The sequence below is a fragment of the Leopardus geoffroyi genome, chromosome C1 (genome assembly GCF_018350155.1).
Source record: "Leopardus geoffroyi isolate Oge1 chromosome C1, O.geoffroyi_Oge1_pat1.0, whole genome shotgun sequence".
In the NCBI taxonomy this organism is placed as follows: domain Eukaryota; kingdom Metazoa; phylum Chordata; class Mammalia; order Carnivora; family Felidae; genus Leopardus; species Leopardus geoffroyi.
This window is the reverse complement of record NC_059328.1, coordinates 167,177,341-167,196,775: the sequence shown is the minus strand read 5'-3', so window position 1 is coordinate 167,196,775 and position 19,435 is coordinate 167,177,341. Positions and strand designations below refer to the sequence as shown.

Below are 19,435 nucleotides of genomic sequence, written 5' to 3'. Positions count from 1 at the left end.
CACTGCCCCAGAAATTCTAGGTGCTTTGGCCTCCCAAAGTGTGAGCTTTGTTTCCTCAACTCAGCAAGACCCCTGGGCTGTCTTTGGGTTCTACCTCCCTGAGCTTTGGTCTGGAAATTGCCTCTCAGGTAGTAAGCTGATGTAATCATGAGGCATATCTTACTCATTTCCCTTCTCTCGGGGATCATCGTCTTGTGCTACCTGTTGTTAAATGTCTGAGAACTCTTGTTTCATATAGTTTGCCTATTCTAGTTGTTTAAGGGGGGAGGGTAACTCTAGTCCCTGCTGCTGGCCAGAAACTGAAGTTCCCTTTTAGTTTTGATGCTTAGCTCCTAGAGTTAGAAAGCTGGTCACAATTTAGTACTCTTAAACTTTATCCTGTTTGCTCTAATTAGTAATGTTTTATCTTCAATACATAAATATAAAAGGGAAAGTGCTTGTATTTTATACTGTATTCTGTTTTCAGGGTTTTAGTGATGCTTTTGGCCATGCACTTTGTCATGGTGGACATGTTCATTTATTTAGTTAGTCTCATTCTTTCTGCCTTCTTTGTTTTTTCCACTCTTAATTCATATATATATATATATATATATATATATATATATATATATTGTTTTTTTGAAGGTGAAGGTGAATAGTTCTTTTCTTCAAGCTTCAGACTGAGTCTTAATATAAGAAGCAATAGCTAGGGACCATTTCAAGAAACTTGAATTTAAATGGTTAGGTAACTGGGTTTTAAAAAAAAATTATTAGCAGTATGGTTTCTGTCTAAATCCTAGACAGATGAGCTTTCATAGTAGTTCCAAAGTTTCCTTGGTTCCTAAGATTTCACAATAGTTTACAAATCCATCCTATTTTCCACTTTGCAGGAAGAACTGAAGCTAAAGTGAAATTGTTACTTGGCAAAGGACATTTTTGATTCAGAAGGTAGATGTAGAATAGAAATCCATTAAAAACTGAATTGAAATGCATTAGAGTCTTGGTAGCAAACTAAACCCCACATAGCTACTGACCTCAGTCCTGTGCATGACATTTGAGACTTGCTTCCTTTCCTCATCTAATGATTCATCTGTTCAACGATGTGGGTCACCAATCATAGGAAAGAAGCAGAACCTAAAAATAAGATTTCAAGTTGCAGCCACTTGAAAGTGAAGGTGGAGTTTAGAAAACTGGCCGTGAAAATAAACATACTACAAATTTCAAGAGAGGAAAGTACATGTCACTGTGGGCTTCCTAGACTTCTGATAGATCTAAATAGTCTAAGATTATTCCTAGACTTCTGAATGCCAGCACACTGCTAGGACATAAAACACTAAGGCCCCCACTATCACACATTTAAAAACTCAGATGGGTAAGAAACTTTAGCATCAAGGGGGTTTTGCTTTATGCATTCTTAGGGTCAAAATGATGTCATGACTTTTATTTATTTATTTTTTTAAATTAATGTTTTTATTTATTTTTGAGACAGAGAGAGAGAGAGAGAGAGAGAGAGAGAGAGTGAGTCTGAGTGGGGGAGGGGGAGAGAGAGGGAGACACAGAATCCAAAGCAAACTCCAGGCTCCAAGCTGTTAGCACAGAGCCGGATGTGGGAATCAAATTCACAAACCCTGAGATCATGACCTGAACCAAAGCTGACTGAGCCACCCAGGCACCCCGTGATGCCATGACTTTTAAACTTAACTTCTCTGAACCTATTCCCTCATCTGTAAAATGGAGATGTACACTTCTTAGAGGATTTGTTTTTGTTTTTTGTTTTAATCAAATGAAACAGCACTACTCTTAGCAATTGGTTTACCTTTTTTTAATCTTCTCTACAAAGAGTTTTAAGAGAAAATACTAAGAGTCACATGGTTGTTGCAAACAATTCCATAGAGTCAGCTGTACCAAATCATACTCATTTTCATGAACTGGGGAAGGTTATATTTGAAATAGGTCAGATACACATTTATCTTAAGGTAATAAAAGACAAAATATAGTGTTGGGGCAGGCAGATAGGAATTTCAGAGACCCTTAGATCTAATTTTTTTTCCTGTTAGTCAATAAAATATGACTTCAGAAGTTCACATATCTCGGAGATGATGCTTCCCAGTAAATTTGAGACCCTTATTTTCTTGTAACTATTACCTTATGAGGAACAGATCCACACTGTTTTTCTATCCTGAAATCAAAACCCTTTGAAGTTGGAGCAGCCTCACAAAATAAATAATGGTTGTTTACATGTTTCCTTACCTTTCTATTTTCTCCCTGTATTTGGGTGATAACTGTGAATCATTGCTAAATAGTTTATTATCTTTTCAGAGTTTAATATCTGCCATATAACCTAAATATACTTTAATTTTAAAGACATTTTAGCAAATTCATTTTCACTTAGTTATGATACAAGTTACTGCATCTGATAATGGTCACACTTAGACTTAAAGGAAGTTGAAGCTTGGCTACAGGAAGGAAGCCTGGCTTCCAGCACCTCTCACCTCTTCCTAAGCTTTGCTTGACACAGTCTTTGAGCGGGCAAGTCTAAAGATAGACCAAAGGAGGCCTGCTACCAAGTAGAATTCTGCATTGATTAAGCCATAGAAAGCTGTGGTGATTGGAAATACTGGGTTGGAGACCTGGTATGAAGGTGAAATTTTCTATAATTGGACAAAAACAAGGAATCTCTTTTTTCTCTGTGTAGCTACCAATTCGAAGCTAAAAACCATATAAGACCATCTTGTGCAATATCCATTTGCCTTTTCATGTTTACTAAAATTCACTTAAAATTAACTAAAATTAACTTAAACTTGCTTCCATATTGACTCAATTTCTATCTTTGCATAAAAGACTGTATCTACCAGTTTTCATTCTACCTTGTTACAGTGAATTTAAGCATTAAACCTCATCCTGACTGAATAGGTTGCTGTGGTATAACCGTAAGTGCTGTCTGTTTTGATCTAATACTCATTGCTTATTTAATATTAATCTTAATATTTTTGTATTTTACAAAGAAATAAAAATAGGAGTTCATTGGGATTTTGCATTCTCTTTTCACAATTTTCATTATGTTGGCTACCACTACTTCTCTTGGTTCATGTTATGAATGGTGATGAATTTTAGACCAGACATGATTCATTCATTTATTCATTTATTTATTCCAAAAATATTATTGAGCATCTTTTATAAATCAGGTGCTCCCATGCATCTAATGTAGTAGGTGGAATGTCTTCCCTCATGCTGTTTATATTCTAGTGGGAATAAATAGCCAACCAACAGCTAAATCAAAAAATGAGATGTTCTTATACACCAATGAGTACTCTGAAAAAAATGTAAAAGTGAAATGGCATAGAGAGTCACTGTGGGCAGGGGACCATGGTAGACACTGTAGTCAGGGACAGAATCTTCAAGAAGAAGGAGCTACCATGCTGGGAGATGAATGGACCTAGCAGAGCAACACAGAGACGTAACAGAAGGGTGTGTAGAGTGTGACTGGAAGAGATGGAGACGGGAGAGAAGGGCATGAAATAGCATCAGAGTAGGTAGGAGTTAGACTGTATTCAAACACTCATTGGCAACAATGGCAAGCATTTGTGTGCTTTATATACATTAAAAGTTTTAGTCCCTAAAACCACCATGTGATATAGGTACTGTTATTATCATGGTCTCTATTTTGCAAAGGAGGAAGCTAGGGCACAGAGAGATTCAATAACTTTCCCTATTACCAGTCACACGGTAGTAAGAGGTAAAGTGAGTACTAGAATGCAGGTCTGAACCACTATGTCAGTTTACTAGCTCTCTGTCTACTCCTTTCACTGAACTTTAATCAATAACAAAAAGCCTGATCACGTGGATTCTTTTTTTATTCTAGCATGCTTAAAATGTGACAATGTACTCCACCTATCTGCTAGCTTCAACTGAAGTCTGCCCTTCCCTGCAAAGTTTTTTCTTTCAGTTTATTTAAAAAGTTGTTCAGTGTACATATAGGCATCACATTGACATGCCAGCACCAAGCTTCAAGGGTAGTCAAAGATATATAAACCTGGCCCTGAATCTCAAGAATGTTACTAGAGGCTAGTCAGGGAATAACACATCCAGGGAGTGTGCATGAGGCATGAGGAAACCATGGGGACAGTGGGTGTTGGGGCCACCTCTTCAGAGAAGGGAGACACAATCCCTAGCTTCTAGGATCAGGATAGGTCAAGGGAAGGACTTGAGAAGGCCACTGTTGAATTTGATAATCTGACATGGATGAAGGCTCTGCATCTAGCCAAGATGAACAGAATCAGTATCTACCATACAATACTTTTTGAATTCCTTTGTATTAGTCAGCTCTACCTCCTGGCTTCACTTTTCATTCTGTGGTGCTCTGAATCATTCTTTAGTTGATGGATTTGTAACAGTGTTGTCTCCCCTCCTAGCTCATGACATCATTTTCAGATCAGCCTTCAAGGTCAATCATGTAGGAAACCTTTTTTATGTTCCTTAGTATTTACAAACTAGGTGGCTTGATTTGAAATGTTATGGTGCTGTGATGATATTAAAAGAAAGATTTTATCATAGTAAAAATATTTTAAAAGATCCTAAGTGGAAAACAAACAAAAACAATCCCCACCCTCCAACAAAACAAAACAAAACAAAACAAAACAAAGAAACAAAAACAGAAGTTTCCTTTTCCTGGTAGAGTTATCTATGGTTGTATTTACTGGAATTCTACCAAACATTTAAGGACTTAAAATAACTTAAAAGAAAACTAAAACAAGTTTGATAATGCATTTAGATGGTAAATGTCAAATACTGAAATTTAGGATATTACAAAGTTGAGTTCTTTTTTTTTATTTTTTTAATTTTTTTTTCAACGTTTATTTATTTTTGGGACAGAGAGAGACAGAGCATGAACGGGGGAGGGGCAGAGAGAGAGGGAGACACAGAATCGGAAACAGGCTCCAGGCTCTTAGCCACCAGCCCAGAGCCTGACGCGGGGCTTGAACTCACGGACCGCGAGATCGTGACCTGGCTGAAGTCGGACGCCTAACCGACTGCGCCACCCAGGCGCCCCATACAAAGTTGAGTTCTTAAGGTAATTGTTAACTCAGCCACTTTCCAAATATTTTCAAGTGTGTATTAAATTGTTCCTTTTAGGGGTTGAGTAAATGTTGTAACTGTAAGCTGGGCCTGGTAACATTGTCAATGCTTTTATAATTCTGAAACTGTTAGTATGGAAGACATCCTAAGTTCACACTTTCCCTTGCATCTGGAAGTAATTAGGTTCTTGTCAAATATCTAGGAGTCATTCATTACAGTATGAATTTGTTCATGTATGCTGTTGATGGTGTGATGTGGAAGTAGCAAGAATGCCAGAGGAAGAAGGCCTGGGGTTATGGAGTCCACAGAGAAACTCCGACTAAAGAGGCAGAAATATGTGTGATGGATGACTGAAAAGAAGTCCTCTCATATTAGAGAGAGAGAAAAACAACAACAACACAGGAAAGAGTAAGGGAGAAAAGTGAGTGGGCCTATTTATGAATAAAATGCCCATCATGGTGCTGTTTAGAATAGTGCAAACCTGAAAAACAACCTAAATATTTCCAGAAAATCAGGAAATGTTCAAATAGTTTGAGGGCAGGCACATCATGGAATATTCTGAGCCAATATGGAAAGTGTGTTTTTGAGGATTATTTGAAGACAGAGAGTATCCTTACCATATAATGTTAAGTGGGCGAAGCAGGTGTGTAGAGAGCACCATTCTAACTTCGAAGGGAGAAAAGGGCTGCAAAGAGAAACACTTTTTTAGAAAGAAACACATTAAAATGTAATTTCATATTTTCCAAATTGTCTTAAATGAGAATATTGGTCTCTTTAGTTCTTGCCATGCCCTTTTTATCTGAGGATTTGTGTCATCAATTATGGAAAATTTTCAGCAATTATCTCTTTAAATATTGATTTGTTGTTATTCTCTCTTTTCTCTTCTCCTTTAACTCTTGGCAGAGAATGCTGGGGCCTCTGGGTCTGTCTTCCAGGACTCTGACCTATCCTCTTTGCATCTTACTCTCATTGACTCCCTCACATTGATCTCTTTTGTTGATTTTTTTCTCCAGTTTTCATAACCATATTGATTTTGTTTCTGGGATTTCTAACTCATTTTTTATATCTACTTTTGTTTTAGTTCTGACTGTTTTTGTTTCAGAGTTTCTTATTCTTTTATTATGGGTGTTGGTTTTTTCTTTGTCTTTCTAATGATCTCAGTTATGTTGAAGTCATCTTCAGATTGCGCTACTTGCTTTGTTTCAGATTGAGTACACTTCTTTCTTGATTGTTGAATGTCTTTTCTTAAGATTTATACTCCTCATGTGTCTTGACATTTTAGATTGTACTCTCACCTGGAGGAGAAGGGTTATTTTCCCTGCTTTCTTCTCTCCTCTCTGCTCTTCCCTCCTTACCAGCTTTGAAGTAACTTCCACCTGCATTCAGTGTCTCCAGTCTAGCCTGTGCTGTTTGATCAGGGCCACCCGCAGAGATGCTGTGATTTCTAGAGACGCAGCAGAAGGTGGGGTGGGCTTCCTGACTCCCCTGATGTGTCTGATTCTTGGCCTCAGTACCAGTTGGCTATAGCGTTTTTCAACCTTCTTTTGCAAGGAGAGAGAACACCATCCCTTTTGATTTCAGGTAGAATCCTAGCTATGGTGCCCTTCACACAGGACATATTTTGCTGTGTCCTCCTAGGACTGGAGCTTGTGGCTATCTCTGCAAGCATCTGGACCAGAACCCAGGAGACCTGTACTTTAAGCCTCACTTATCTACATTTTGGTGGTGAGGGATTGGCAACGTGTATAACTTGAGTCAGAAAAAAAATTTGTAAAGACATACATTTCATTTCTACAGTATGAATAGCACTTTTTTCAAAGTAGGGATAAAAACCAGAGAGTAGGCATTATTTCCTCCAAAATAAAGATCATAAACATGAAAGGGCACTGTTTGGGTCCCTGCAGCAAGCTATGGATAAGGAAAATATTTTTCCCCATTTTCAGAGTATAATTTGTTCATAGACAAAAAAGAAAAACTATGATCAGCTGATTCCTTCGGATGAGAGAGTAAGCTGTCAAGTACTTACCATCTGGTTCAGCTCCTAATCCAGATGGGCTGCCAATAGTAATTTATGAAAGGTTTGAAAGCAACTTGCTGTCCTCCAGAAAGAACCATGAGAACACATTAACACTGGGAATTGCTCCCTTCCCCCAGCCCCAATTTGAGACAGATGCAGAGATGGGGCAACTGCTTCCGAACAACAAATAGAACTGTCTATTTTTGAGCCAGGAGTCAATATGTCTCTGCTCTTTAGAAAAAAAAAAGTCAGTCATGTTCCTATGTTCCTTCCCCCCTTCCCTGTCTTCTACTGACTCAGTGAATAAGGGAGTAAGGCAGCCATGATGGAGTTTCTGACAAATGTCTGCAGAAGCCCTCACAGTCTGTCATTTCTGAGTATCTGTGATGTTTGGAAAAGTCAAAGTCAACATCAGGAATAATCTGGTATACCTCGTGTTCATGCTACAGACAGGCACCATCTAATGCATTCTTGATAGAGGAAGCCCAAAGATCAATCATTAGATACAAAGCAAATTATAGAGCCACAGGTTGTTAGACCCAGAAGTCCACGGTTGGCCCCTATCCACCCAGTCAGGCAGCACCTAAGTAGTGTGGCTTCAGAATCAGAATGAAATGACAGGGCACTTTGTCCAAGTTTCTATTATCTGCCCTCAGTTCTTGCCCTGTCATTTAGTTAATATTACTGTCAAGTAATAAGACTCATTCCTGAGTGACTGATGGAATTCTAGTAATTTATTTTCAGTTCACGTAAGAATTGCTGGCAGAGAGTGAGGTCATATTTTTCCTTTGATCAAACCATCTGCTTTTCAGGCTCTGAGGAAATTGCCAATATGCATGCTATACATGTTTTAAAATGTTCTGGAATGTTCAAAAGAAAAGTCTGGAATCAGTATTTAAAATTTCTAACTGAGACTGATGGAATCAGAGCTGGTTGTAACCCACACATTAGGCTTTCAGCAAGAAAGAATGGAGAGGGAGTGGTTACTAGGGTTGGAGTTCTGACAGATATATGCCCATTGGGAATCCAGGAAAGGGAAGAGATTAATGCTTGATCAGACAAATGATCTAGCTGACATAGGGAAAGGAAAACCAGAGCTGGCTAGAGTAATTCAGAACTCCTCATACTGAGGAAGGGGTCCATGCCACAAGTAAAAGTGGAGTGCACACTGGACAGGCAATAACAGCAGACCTAGGAGATTCAGTGGGCCCCTCTAAGGCTTTAAATAGGGAAGATGTATCAGTCAACCTCATGATAAACGCTAAACGTCAAAGAAGAATTTAGTCAGTCTTTGGATAGCCCAAAACTACTGTAAATGAGCAAAGACCAAAGTCATCATTGTTTGAAACCTAGTGGGGACTAGTGACATTTTATACAGTAACTATCTGTGCATATGTTTTTCTTAGTCTGTCTTCTCTTCCCTTAAATTTTGATTAAAGTGTATTTTATTTCATTTGGAAATATACATTGATCTACTAACAAGGCTCTGTGCTTAGCACTGCAGGAGATATTTGATATATGAGTGAAAAGAATGTTGTCTTTTCCCTTAAAGAATTTATAGTGTAATAGATATATACAGTAAGACACATATTACCACAAAATGAGACCTAATCTGGATCATTAAAAAATCGAAAATGAATGGTCCTTCCAAAGACAAAGAGAGATTGTATTTTCTTGGTTATGAAATATCTAAATTAAAACTGTAAGTTGCTAAAGAGCAATATTTTTACAAAAGGAACGCTTAACCTGGTTTTGTTTCCTCATTTCTGTCCTCTGTGCTAGGGGTCCCTTTAAAACGTGAACTTGGACAAGTGCCCCTCTAGTGATCACTTCGCAAACTACAAGCAGACGTTGCCTTAGAGAAGTCTGCCAATTTCAAAAGAACATGCCATGCCAGCCAGGCTAATCCTGTTTCCCTTAACAGTCAACTCCAGAGAAAGTGAAATTTTAGAGGACGAATACCCTCCCACCCTCTGTCATGTGTCAAGACTCTGAGGTCATGTGTGGACTCTGAGGTCAAATAAAAGGCTCAAACCCCAGCTTTGCCACTTAATAATGGTGATCTGGAGAAGTTACTGAGCCTTCCCGTTTCTCAGTTTGCTCATCTGCAAAGTGGAGATATCAATTATATCCAGATCATAAGGTAGCTATGAAAATTAGAAAAGAGACTACTTCAAAGATTAAAAATGCTGCCTTGTCACAAACATTAAAAATGCTGCCTTCAAACATTAAAAAAGTGCTCAGTTACACATTTACTTTCACAAACTGTTGTTCTCTGTACCTTCTTTCCACATTGCTGCTGGTTTTTCACTTGTCTTTTTTATTTATCTTTCTCATTCCAGATTTGCATATTCTACAGAGAATATGCAACTTATATAGGACAACTTATATTGGAACTTATATAGGACAATTGGGCTTTTAAGTGCTTTTTTAGTATAGAATGTCCCAAAGTCTAAAGTCAAACTATAGTTGGTATTACCAGTATACTGCTTTTATTTACAAAATTTGTGGACTTTAAGTATCACTGGAATTATTTCTGTGAAACTCTCCTGATTTCTTGATTATACTTTTCACCATCCCTGAGTTGTTAAAATGCAAAACTAATTGTTTTAAGTGTAACATCTGTGGAATATTACGTGTGAGGAATAAGATTTCTCACAGTGGTTTCATTTTCTTCCCCCAATTAAACTTCGCTGGGGCTTCAGTGGAACCCCCAGGACATACATGAATCCCACGCACATCTGACAAGATTCTCAAGCTGCCCGATGAACCCTCACCCCTTTGGCAGCTTTATTGTCATTCCTGTGAAGTTACTTTACCTCTCAGTCATTTGGGATCTTGCCCTCATTTCATTACTAATTAAATTTGTTTTTACAGAGTCATAAATTAATTACTTGAGGTAAAAATTACTGAAATCTATACCTTGCTCCAAGATCTTTTTTAACTCTGGGTAATTAAATTTAAGAGGTATCATGTTCATCTTTGTTAGTATTTGAAGGAAATGACTGACACAAAGTTAAAGACTTAAAAATTTCTTACATAGTAGGAGAGGCTCTGTCTTAGGTGTAGGTTGAAAATTAAGAGGTGCTCACTCCATCAGCAGTGTTTGTTCATTGTCTTGCATTGCTGGTAGGCCTAAATTGGACGTGGTTAGGAAACTTGCTAATTTATCTTTAGATTAGAGCAAATGGGATCCAACTCTAAGGTCGTGTATTGTTTTAAGGGCATGTGCATTTTATGAGATCTCGTGTCACTTTTCTCTTTCTCCTGAAACCAGTACACAGGTGAAAAATGACAAATATGAGGCTTAGTCTCTTTTTTATGAACAAGTACACTAGATTCCTAATTGTTGGTGGTAACTTGGTTTTCATTTAATGAATACAGCCTTGAGCATTTGTAATCATTGAGAACAAGGAACTTTGTGTTACATAAATATTTTACCCTATTGGATTAGTAAATGGCTTGTTAATTGGTTGATCCACATTTCTATTCGAAGAGCATCTTTAGATAAATGAAGCTTTTAAATAATACCCCCAGGAAAACTCTTGGCAAACATACTGTGTTTTTTGCCATAGGGTTCTCAAAATATTTTAGAGAAATATTAAAAAGTAAACCTTTAGAAAATACTAGACCTGGTTGCAAAAACCCATAACTCATCTTTTCCCTCAGGACCAACTGATTTAAACAAAGGAACATACTTTGGTTTTACTTAACTTCTGTTATCCTAAAGCCTGAAGCTTGATAACTTTTATCAACTCATCCCTATCTTGAAAGAGCAGATCCACTTTCAAATGTTCCCTGCTCCTGGGGCTTCTGTATCAAGGTGGAGTGAACTAACAGCTGACTGGTTCCATTCAGCTCTCAGATAACCGGAGTCCATGAGATGATGGGATGCATTCAGAGACGAGTGGACCATCTGACCAAACAGTGTTCAGCGCACAAGGAATTTGCTGTTAAGAAACAGCAATTAACTGCCTCAGTGGAGGGCCACCTGAAGAAGGTAGTTTCTTAAATGTGTCCTCCTTTAGCTACTAATTAGATGCAACTCCTTACCTGCTGTTACTAGATGGTATGGCAACCGCAGCATGGGGTGCATGGCGGGCAGATAGTGGTGGGTCTTCTTTGGCTTCTCTTAGGTTCCTCATTGGGTTTTATAATTGAACAGCATAGAGTTGTACTTCACTATTGCTCATCAACCATTCCTGTCCCAGGTTGCTAAAACTTGACATGTAATCCTACCTGCCATGCCAGCCCTGAACACAGGTACACAAAGGCAGTTTTTGCCTTATGCAGAACTGAAATGTGTGCATGTTGAGATTGTGTGTCCTTGTTTTACATGGTTCAGTTCCAATATGCACAAATTTCAGGTAACATGGTATTGTACAACACAAGGACAGCAGATAAATACCAAAAATGATGTCTCAGAGATTTCCAGAACAAATTGTTGTTATCATACTTTATTGAACTAGACCAGTACAAAGGGCATGGCCATTCTGAATAAAAGCATAGATGTGAAAATCCTGTTCTCAGAGTGGAGGCAATGGCTTAGTACAGGAAAACTTTATTTCCTGTTTTCAAAGAGGAAGAAAACCAGGCAACTACTATTTGACTAAATTAAAAAATTACTTATCTGTAGCTGGGACATACAGCAAAAACTAGTAATATCTCAATGACATTAATGTTAATGAACCTTGGTACCCACACTGGGTCTCAGATTTTCAATGATGTCTTCATCCGATACAGTGGACTCCTGTGCCTGACTCAAACAAGTAGAATTAGTAGGCCTCACAGGAGAGGGCATTAATTAACTGTGTCTCTGTCTAAATTGCCTTCCCACCTGTTATTGATCAAGCAACTTGGGAATTTGAGCCTTGTTCTGATGCCTGGGTCCAGAGAGATTCCAAATATGGCAGCAGCTGTGGTGCCACATTCTCTAGAGCTTGAGACTCAAGCTAATTTGGTGGTGGTGGGCAACACAGTAGGAACTCAGACAACTGTTGCTCTTTGTCTTTCTGCCAACTCAGAGCCAATTTGACAATGGAAAGCATGGACTCTAGTTAGAACCAGGAGATGAAGAACGCAACTTGGATGGAATAGAACCCTTTAAAGCCTACTTTTCATTGATTCATGTGTACTGGAAATCAAGTCATAGTCCCCCACGTTCATCAGTTAAATGGCCTAAGCATGTCCCTGTGTTTTACTGTCACGTATACAGGGTTTGGTGCTATCCCAGTGTCCCTAAATATAGCAACCCATAGGATACCCAGGCCTTGGACCTTTACTTCAAGATGTGCCTATAAACTGGGCCCCATTCAACTTACAGTAGATGATTGTGAGTTAATTAATCAGATAAATTCATCTCTGCTGATGTGTTAGCAAGTGCATTATCCTTTCTAGGAAATATAGATAATAAATTCTTAGAAGATATGGATGATTATTTATCATTGCTGTTAATAAAATACATGTCTGTTAATAAATGTATGTCTATATGCCCTCTGTTGGTGTGTCAATAGTATTATGTCATATGAAGAGCAACATTATTAATTTAAACACAAAATTCTAAAATATTTAAAACTGTTTTTAGATGAAAATTGGTATACCCACTTAAAATACAATGGGAATGTGGGGTAGAATTTATGTTTTCTATACATATGCAAACATGCATGTAAATATATATTACTAACACTGCAATATATTCTTTATTGGTAAAGGTGGAAACGTCAATTCAGAAAATCAGTCCAGTACTTTCCAATGCAATGGATGTCGGTTCCAGTCTTTCTGAATCAGGGAAGATTTTGAGTAAATATTTGGAACTAGATATTCAAGCTAAGGTAAATTAAATAGGAATTATTATTGTGGTTATGATTTTATAAATATGATTTCTTTTCTTTATATTCAGTGGTTATAGAACTTAATGCTAACTCTTTTGAGGGTTATAATTCTGAATATTGTGGCAAATAATGGCTTAAAACTTCTATTGTGTGCATCTAAATTACTTATACTTCAATGTGCATTTATTAGGGTGTTGAGCTCACTGAAACTTTGTAACCTGGTATTAAACACTCATTTGGCCCCTTTTCCTTGCCTGGGAGATGTTAGCAACTCCTTTTGGGAGGCCAGAGGAGGCAAGGGAGAGTGCTTCTCTAAGACTATTTGTGATTTTCTGCTAGAGTAAGTTACAAAAGAAAATTACCAGAAGCAACATGCATTAATGCAAGATTCCAGAAAGCAAATAAAAACACAGTCTTGTTTGCAAACCCAATGTTCAGGGACAGAAAATACCCTCCTCTTCTTAACATCTTCTCTAGCTCCCCCTTACCCCTTTCACATGACACTTAGGTCAAATATTCTAGCTAGTGGCTCTCATCTGCCCTGAGTCCCAGTCTGCCCCAATGGGTGTTTAGGAAGGTGAGTCTAGCGCCTCTCCTGGCTCACCCAAGTCAGTAGGCAATGGCCGTGTTACTCCATTGGTTCTAAGCCAAAGGACCTTCATCATGTTCGGGAAGTCACAGACAAGCCGATTTTTTTTAATGGAGTATTTTTTACTCATTATTTAAAATGTTTAAAATAAAACGTATGTCTGAATTCAATTTCATTATTTTATTTTCAAAATTTTAGAAGGAACAAGGAAATTACGTGGGGAGAAACTCCCCTGCTTCCTCCTACCCAGAGTGCTATCTGGACGCAACAGTTGGAAATGAAAATTAGCTTCATTCAATGGAGTACTTGGGAAGCATATTAAATACAAGCAGGGAAGCAATTCCTCCTTGCTGTAATGACAGTGAAGCTTTTTCTTTGGTTTTTGCTTGATTCCTAGCTTAGTCTCATGTAAAATTTTACATGGTTCTTTCTGGGTCAATTGTATATGTAATGTCTACAATACCTGTTTATCCATTTTATCAGTGAGATTTTACTGCCAGAAATTGCACCCAAAACAAAACACAGAAGAGTAACCCTTTAGGCTGTTTAGATTTCATATGTAACATTTCCACTACACTTGTTTAAAAACCCTTCTAGATCGAGATTTAAATAAGACTGCATAATCGACATGCCATTATTTTATAAATTAAAAAAGGAGTAAACAATTTCTCTTAACTTGCCATCTCTTGTATAACAAAATTAGTTTAAGTATTTGCTAGAGCTATTGTTAAATTCATAAAGCCATTCTCGTGTATAATTATTATATAAATTATTTAAAACATATCTGCCATTTGGTTTTGTAACTTTTCATACTAACCTTTCTTCTATTTGTGACACAGAAAATAAATGCTCTAAATAAGAAGTGGAGCTGACAGAGTGAGAGAATGGTTTGAAATGGTTTTCATTTTAAGATGACTTTTTCTTTTTTTTTTTTTAATTTTGAAAGTTGTGCCTTTCATTGAGGAGAGCTGGTCTGAGTCCAATTAATAATTGTAATAGATGGTGTACAGCAGGTAATGAAATGTGAATGTTCATGATTCCCCTGTCAGCTTCTGACCCCCTGTGCTTGGCTTCCATAGGAGACAGCACAAGAATTAGAAGCAGCTACAAAACTTATGACAGAGAAAAATGAATTTGAACCTGACGAAGTGGCATTGCTTTCTTCTAAAGCTAAATGGCTAGAGGAAGAATTAAAAATACTTGGGCGAAGCATCAGCTCCAGGTCACAAGTCCTGCAAACTTATGTGGCATTTCTAAAGTCATCAGAGGAGGTACGGTGCCTATATGCTGACCTTCTTCAGCAAGGTGGCCTCTGCCCATCTTCCTGCTTTCTCTGGGGATGGAAGCCCTGGTGGGTGGGTCCATGTCCTCCAGTCCCATGCATGTACTCACTTACAAGCTCTTTATTCTCCAAGGCACCATACAAGGACTCAAAGAGTAAGTTGTTTTACTAAAAAATAATGCAAGTGTGTAGGTGTAGATATGTTCACAAATAAGCAAAGTGGTTGTATTGGAACACTTTCTACTGTGGCCTACAAACATTTACAATATCCTAAACATAGAACAAAATTATTTAAAAATAAGTTGCCTTCTACCATGGATCTTTTTGAATACTCGAGCAATTAGTGTGATTCATTTAAAATACATATACAGAATCAGAAATTACGGGCGTTTGGGTCCACTCTCAGATCTGTCTTGTTTGATGCCTTTTAACGAGTTTTCTCTGAGAGCTTCCTCTGAGGCACTATTTTGATAGGGTTGTACCAGAGACTCTGTAAAATCCTGTCTAGTAGACCAAGATTCCCTCTCTCAAAGGTCTCAGTCTCTGGAAGATGACATCAGTAATGGAAAAGTGCTAGGGTCCCACCTCATTTAACTCTGGTGGCAGTGCACACAGGTGCACACAGACCCTGCTGCTTTCAGGGAGGTGGGTACTGGCCTAGCAGGAGGTAGAGCCAACCGAAGTTAGGGAGCATGCTCGATTTCAATTTCCCCACTGACACCCTTGCCTCCTACGGCCACCGTCCTGTCTAAGCACATTTCCTCCATCAGTTCTCATTTTGCAATGTTCTCAATTCTCACCACTCTGGAGAAAGGCCATGCCCGGTCCCTGCAAATCTCAGGTAATACCTTTTCCACCTCTCTCCTCCTCCTTTTGTCATTTCTTAGCCCTGAACCCTCATGGTTTGGGGCAAAGGTATTACAGTTGACAGGATTATCCAGTTGATGAACATATTTGCTTGAAACTTGAAATGGTGGAGAAAGTACAAAGAAGGGCTGTTTTCTGTGTCTTCATTGCCAAAATGCACCTGCTTGGCTTCTAGTTCAGCATCTATTTCCATGGCCACCCTGGCCTTCATAACCAGGAGTCTCTCTAGGGCTGGAACCTTAGCTTTGTAAGAAACATGTTCTCAGAAGGACCTCATGCCCTTTCATTCTCCCTGCCTTCACCAAATCTGTTCTCCACCCTGGTGGAGCCTTCTGTCCTTCTCATCTTGGCAGTGCTCCTCAGTCTGCCACCCTCCTACCCCCTCAGGGTGGCCTTCTCTCCTCACCAGCTCCTGCTTACTCATTTCCAGCCTGCTCCCCATGCTGTCAACTCCCTGCCTTCTACCCTGACCTACGCTGCCAATTCCCAATTCTAGATCAGCACAACACTCTATTTACTCAGCTTCCACTTCCAAGCTTTCAGACACTCCTGTGGAAAATCATACTGTTGTGCTGATTGGTACCATTACAATTTGTGGGTCTCTGCTTGGGTCCCCCATATACTCCCTAGTTGGTGCCCATTCAGTAGCAATTCTCAAACATCTTACTCCAGTTTCCATCCCTAAATCTCAGCCAATGCCTATTCCTCATATGTGACTGAAAAAAACAAGACCACCGAGCCTAACTGTCTTGACCTCCTTGGACTTCCAAACCTATTGACATGTTCACTCATCCTCCATTTGCCAATAACATGAAGTCTCTATTTGTGCCTAACACAAATCAGTCATCAGTCTCTCCCTGTACACACCTACATCCTTCAGAGTCTAGCTTCAGCTAGACCCATCCTCTAATTATTCAAATCTGCTTTTTCTGTTGCTTCCTTCTCTTTGGTCTGTATCCATGCTCAATGGTCTTGCCCTCACCAAGGCTATCACTCTGTACTTTTCCTTCTCTTCACACCTGCACTTCTAGAATGGGAAGATGACACTTCTTGTCTCTGCCTGCTCCCCAAACCTCACCCCACTGCCTCTAGTCTTCCCTGTTCTGTCCTGGCAACTTACCAGTTGATAAATGACATGGTGTATTTTCAGTCTTCACCCCGCTTGATCTTTCTGCCACATTTATTTAAATAACTCACTCTCACCTCCCATGACTTTTTAAAAGACAGATTTGTTGAAGTATAATTTACATAGGGTAAAATTCACCTACTTTAGAGTGTAATGATTTTGAGTATATTTACAGAGTTGTGCAAAGCATCACTGCACTCCAGTGTTGGTATATATATATTTCCATCACCACAAATAGAGCCCTGGTGCATATTTTTAGTCAATCCTGGCTTCCAGCCCTCATCCTCAAGCAACCACTGATCTGCTTTCTGTCTCTATAGATTAACTTTATTTGGATAATTCATATAAGTGACATCATCTTGTCTACTTCTTTATCTGTTCCTTCTCCTTCTTCCTCATTTGGTTTTCTGTTCCTGAAGTGTGGTGGATCATGGAGCTCTTACCTGTGCTCTCTCTTTTGGACATTCTATATACTTTCCCTGCAAAACTTGCATCCCCACCTATGGTTTCAATTCACCAATAACAAAAAACAGTTTCTCAGCCCCAGCTGTCTGAGCCCCAGATCAATGCTTTCAACTTCTAATCATACTAATGACCTGTGTTTCCTATAGGCTCCTGAACACAACCAGTTGTCTCCTTTTCAAATATGTTTTTCTTCTGTATTTTGGCATAAATAATCCTGTCATTTTTCAAAAGTCCAAGGTAGAAACTTCACAGTCTTTTCTGAGCCCTCTCTCTCTCGAGGAGCACATATTTTGTACAAGGCCCCATGCTTTTCATTCCTGACTTCATTTAATCCTTATAACATTTCTATGTTTAGTTACTATTATGCCTACTTTAAAAATGGGGGAAACTGAGACTCTGAGAAGTTAGGTATCCAAGATCAAACAGCTAGTAAACATGGAAGCTGAAGTTCAACCCCCAGTCTCCTCCCTTTTGTTTTTTTTTCCTATATCAAAGGCCATGCTATCCCTTGTTTATGTATAGGGGCAACCTAAAAGATTTCTGAATCCCCCTCCCCTCTACTTGTGCCTCCTCTTTCTTGGTTCAAGCCCCCATCATCTCTTGCTCAGCTTAAAGAAATTGTCTTCTATCTGTTCTCTCTGCCTCCTTTAATTCTCTCCTGCACTCCTTTCAGAAAACGGTCATTCTAAAGCAAATCTGATTGGATTACCTCCTGGCATTCAGATACTACGAAAAATTTAATTTGTGAAACAAAGTATAAATACCTTTACCAAAAATGGATGAAGTATTAAAGTTTATCACTTATCCAAAACATAAACTAGTACTGATTCAAGGGAATTCCTGTACTTGCTTGCATTCAAGGCTTTTTTGAGAAGTTGGAAAAAGAGGATGAATTAAAGTTTATGTTTTTACAGTTGTACATTACAGACAGCTCATCAAATTGACACTGATAGAAGTACTGATAGTTGTCATGCTGATTCTGAATCATTGTGATAGCTATCGGTTGTTTCACACTAATGAGAATCTGTCACATCGTGTTGGTTACAGCAGAAACCAAGCTGAAACCTGCTGGCCAGTTTTATCCTGCCACAGTGATCCCTCTAGCTTCTTTCTTAACCGATCAGCTTATGCAACCTGAACTTCACTCACACTAAGAGCTTTTATCATGCTCTGAACCAGTCGGTGTTTTCACACCTGTGCTTTTGCACATGTTATTCCTTCCATCTGGGATCCCCTTCTACTCCCTCTCACCCTGGACAATTCTGAAAGACACAGATCAAATGCCACTTCCTTTGGGAAGTTCTTCCCTATTTACTCTGTGTAGAGTTGGTGGTCCCTCTGTGTACACTTGTTTTTGTGTTATGATAATTTGCTTATGGTTCTCTTTCTCCCAGAACTATCTTTGGGAACCCAAGGAAATAAATGCTTAATTCTTACTAGGGAATCTTAAAAGACTCCATGGAGGAGGTAGCATTTTAACTAGCTCATGAAGCATAGGTAGGAGCAGAAAATTAAGGAAAGATCATTCTTGGCTAAGGAAAGAAGCATCAGCAAAACAGAAGCATGAATAAATGGAATTGGGAAATGAGAATAGAACTGTTTCTGAGCACATTTGCAGGCTCACCTATTAAGTTCATTTAGATGAAGGATGATGTTAATGCCTTTAAAATATAGTGACTAACCATTGCCTGAAATTTCTCACCCTGTTTAGATTGCTCTTTCAGTCTCATCCTATTGGCTATTAAATATTAATTTAATGCATAAAAGCTTGTTTCAAAAAATTTTCTACTATTTCTACATTATCCAGTTACCTGTTAATCCATAGTTCTGCAGGTGTATTTGGTTTTATATAAGATCTGATCAAAGACAGTGATTTAAAAGAATCTAGTATTGCTAGCATTGGTTACCAAATGAGGAAATAAAATTTTAGGCAGGTGAAGTAATATACCTTAGTAAGATTAGCTCCTGAGGCAGCTTAATATTAATACTTGCACAGAAAATTAGTAATTGTACTTTTTATTCTGGTTTATCACTGATTAGAAATTGTGATTAATAATCACAAATAATTTTTCACAGGCTTATATTTCTTTCTTTCTTTCTGATTTGTATTCCCTGGTTGTATGTGTGTATGTGTGTCGTATGTCTTTCTTCTGAATTATAAAACTCAGCTTTAAATGGAGCCACCCTGGTCTTTGACATAAAT

General features: G+C 38.4%; 1 protein-coding gene across 4 annotated transcripts in view; it reads left to right on the top strand.

Annotated features, from left to right (window-relative positions):
* CCDC141 (coiled-coil domain containing 141) overlaps positions 1–19,435 on the top strand; it is a 207,975-nt gene that overhangs the window by 137,423 nt on the left and 51,117 nt on the right. For all 4 annotated transcript variants that reach the window (XM_045480374.1, XM_045480376.1, XM_045480375.1 and 1 more), the window contains exons 9-11: positions 10,931–11,072; positions 12,784–12,903; positions 14,572–14,763. In XM_045480374.1, coding sequence (XP_045336330.1) covers positions 10,931–11,072; positions 12,784–12,903; positions 14,572–14,763 — 454 coding nt within the window. The remainder of the gene's footprint in view (positions 1–10,930; positions 11,073–12,783; positions 12,904–14,571; positions 14,764–19,435) is intronic.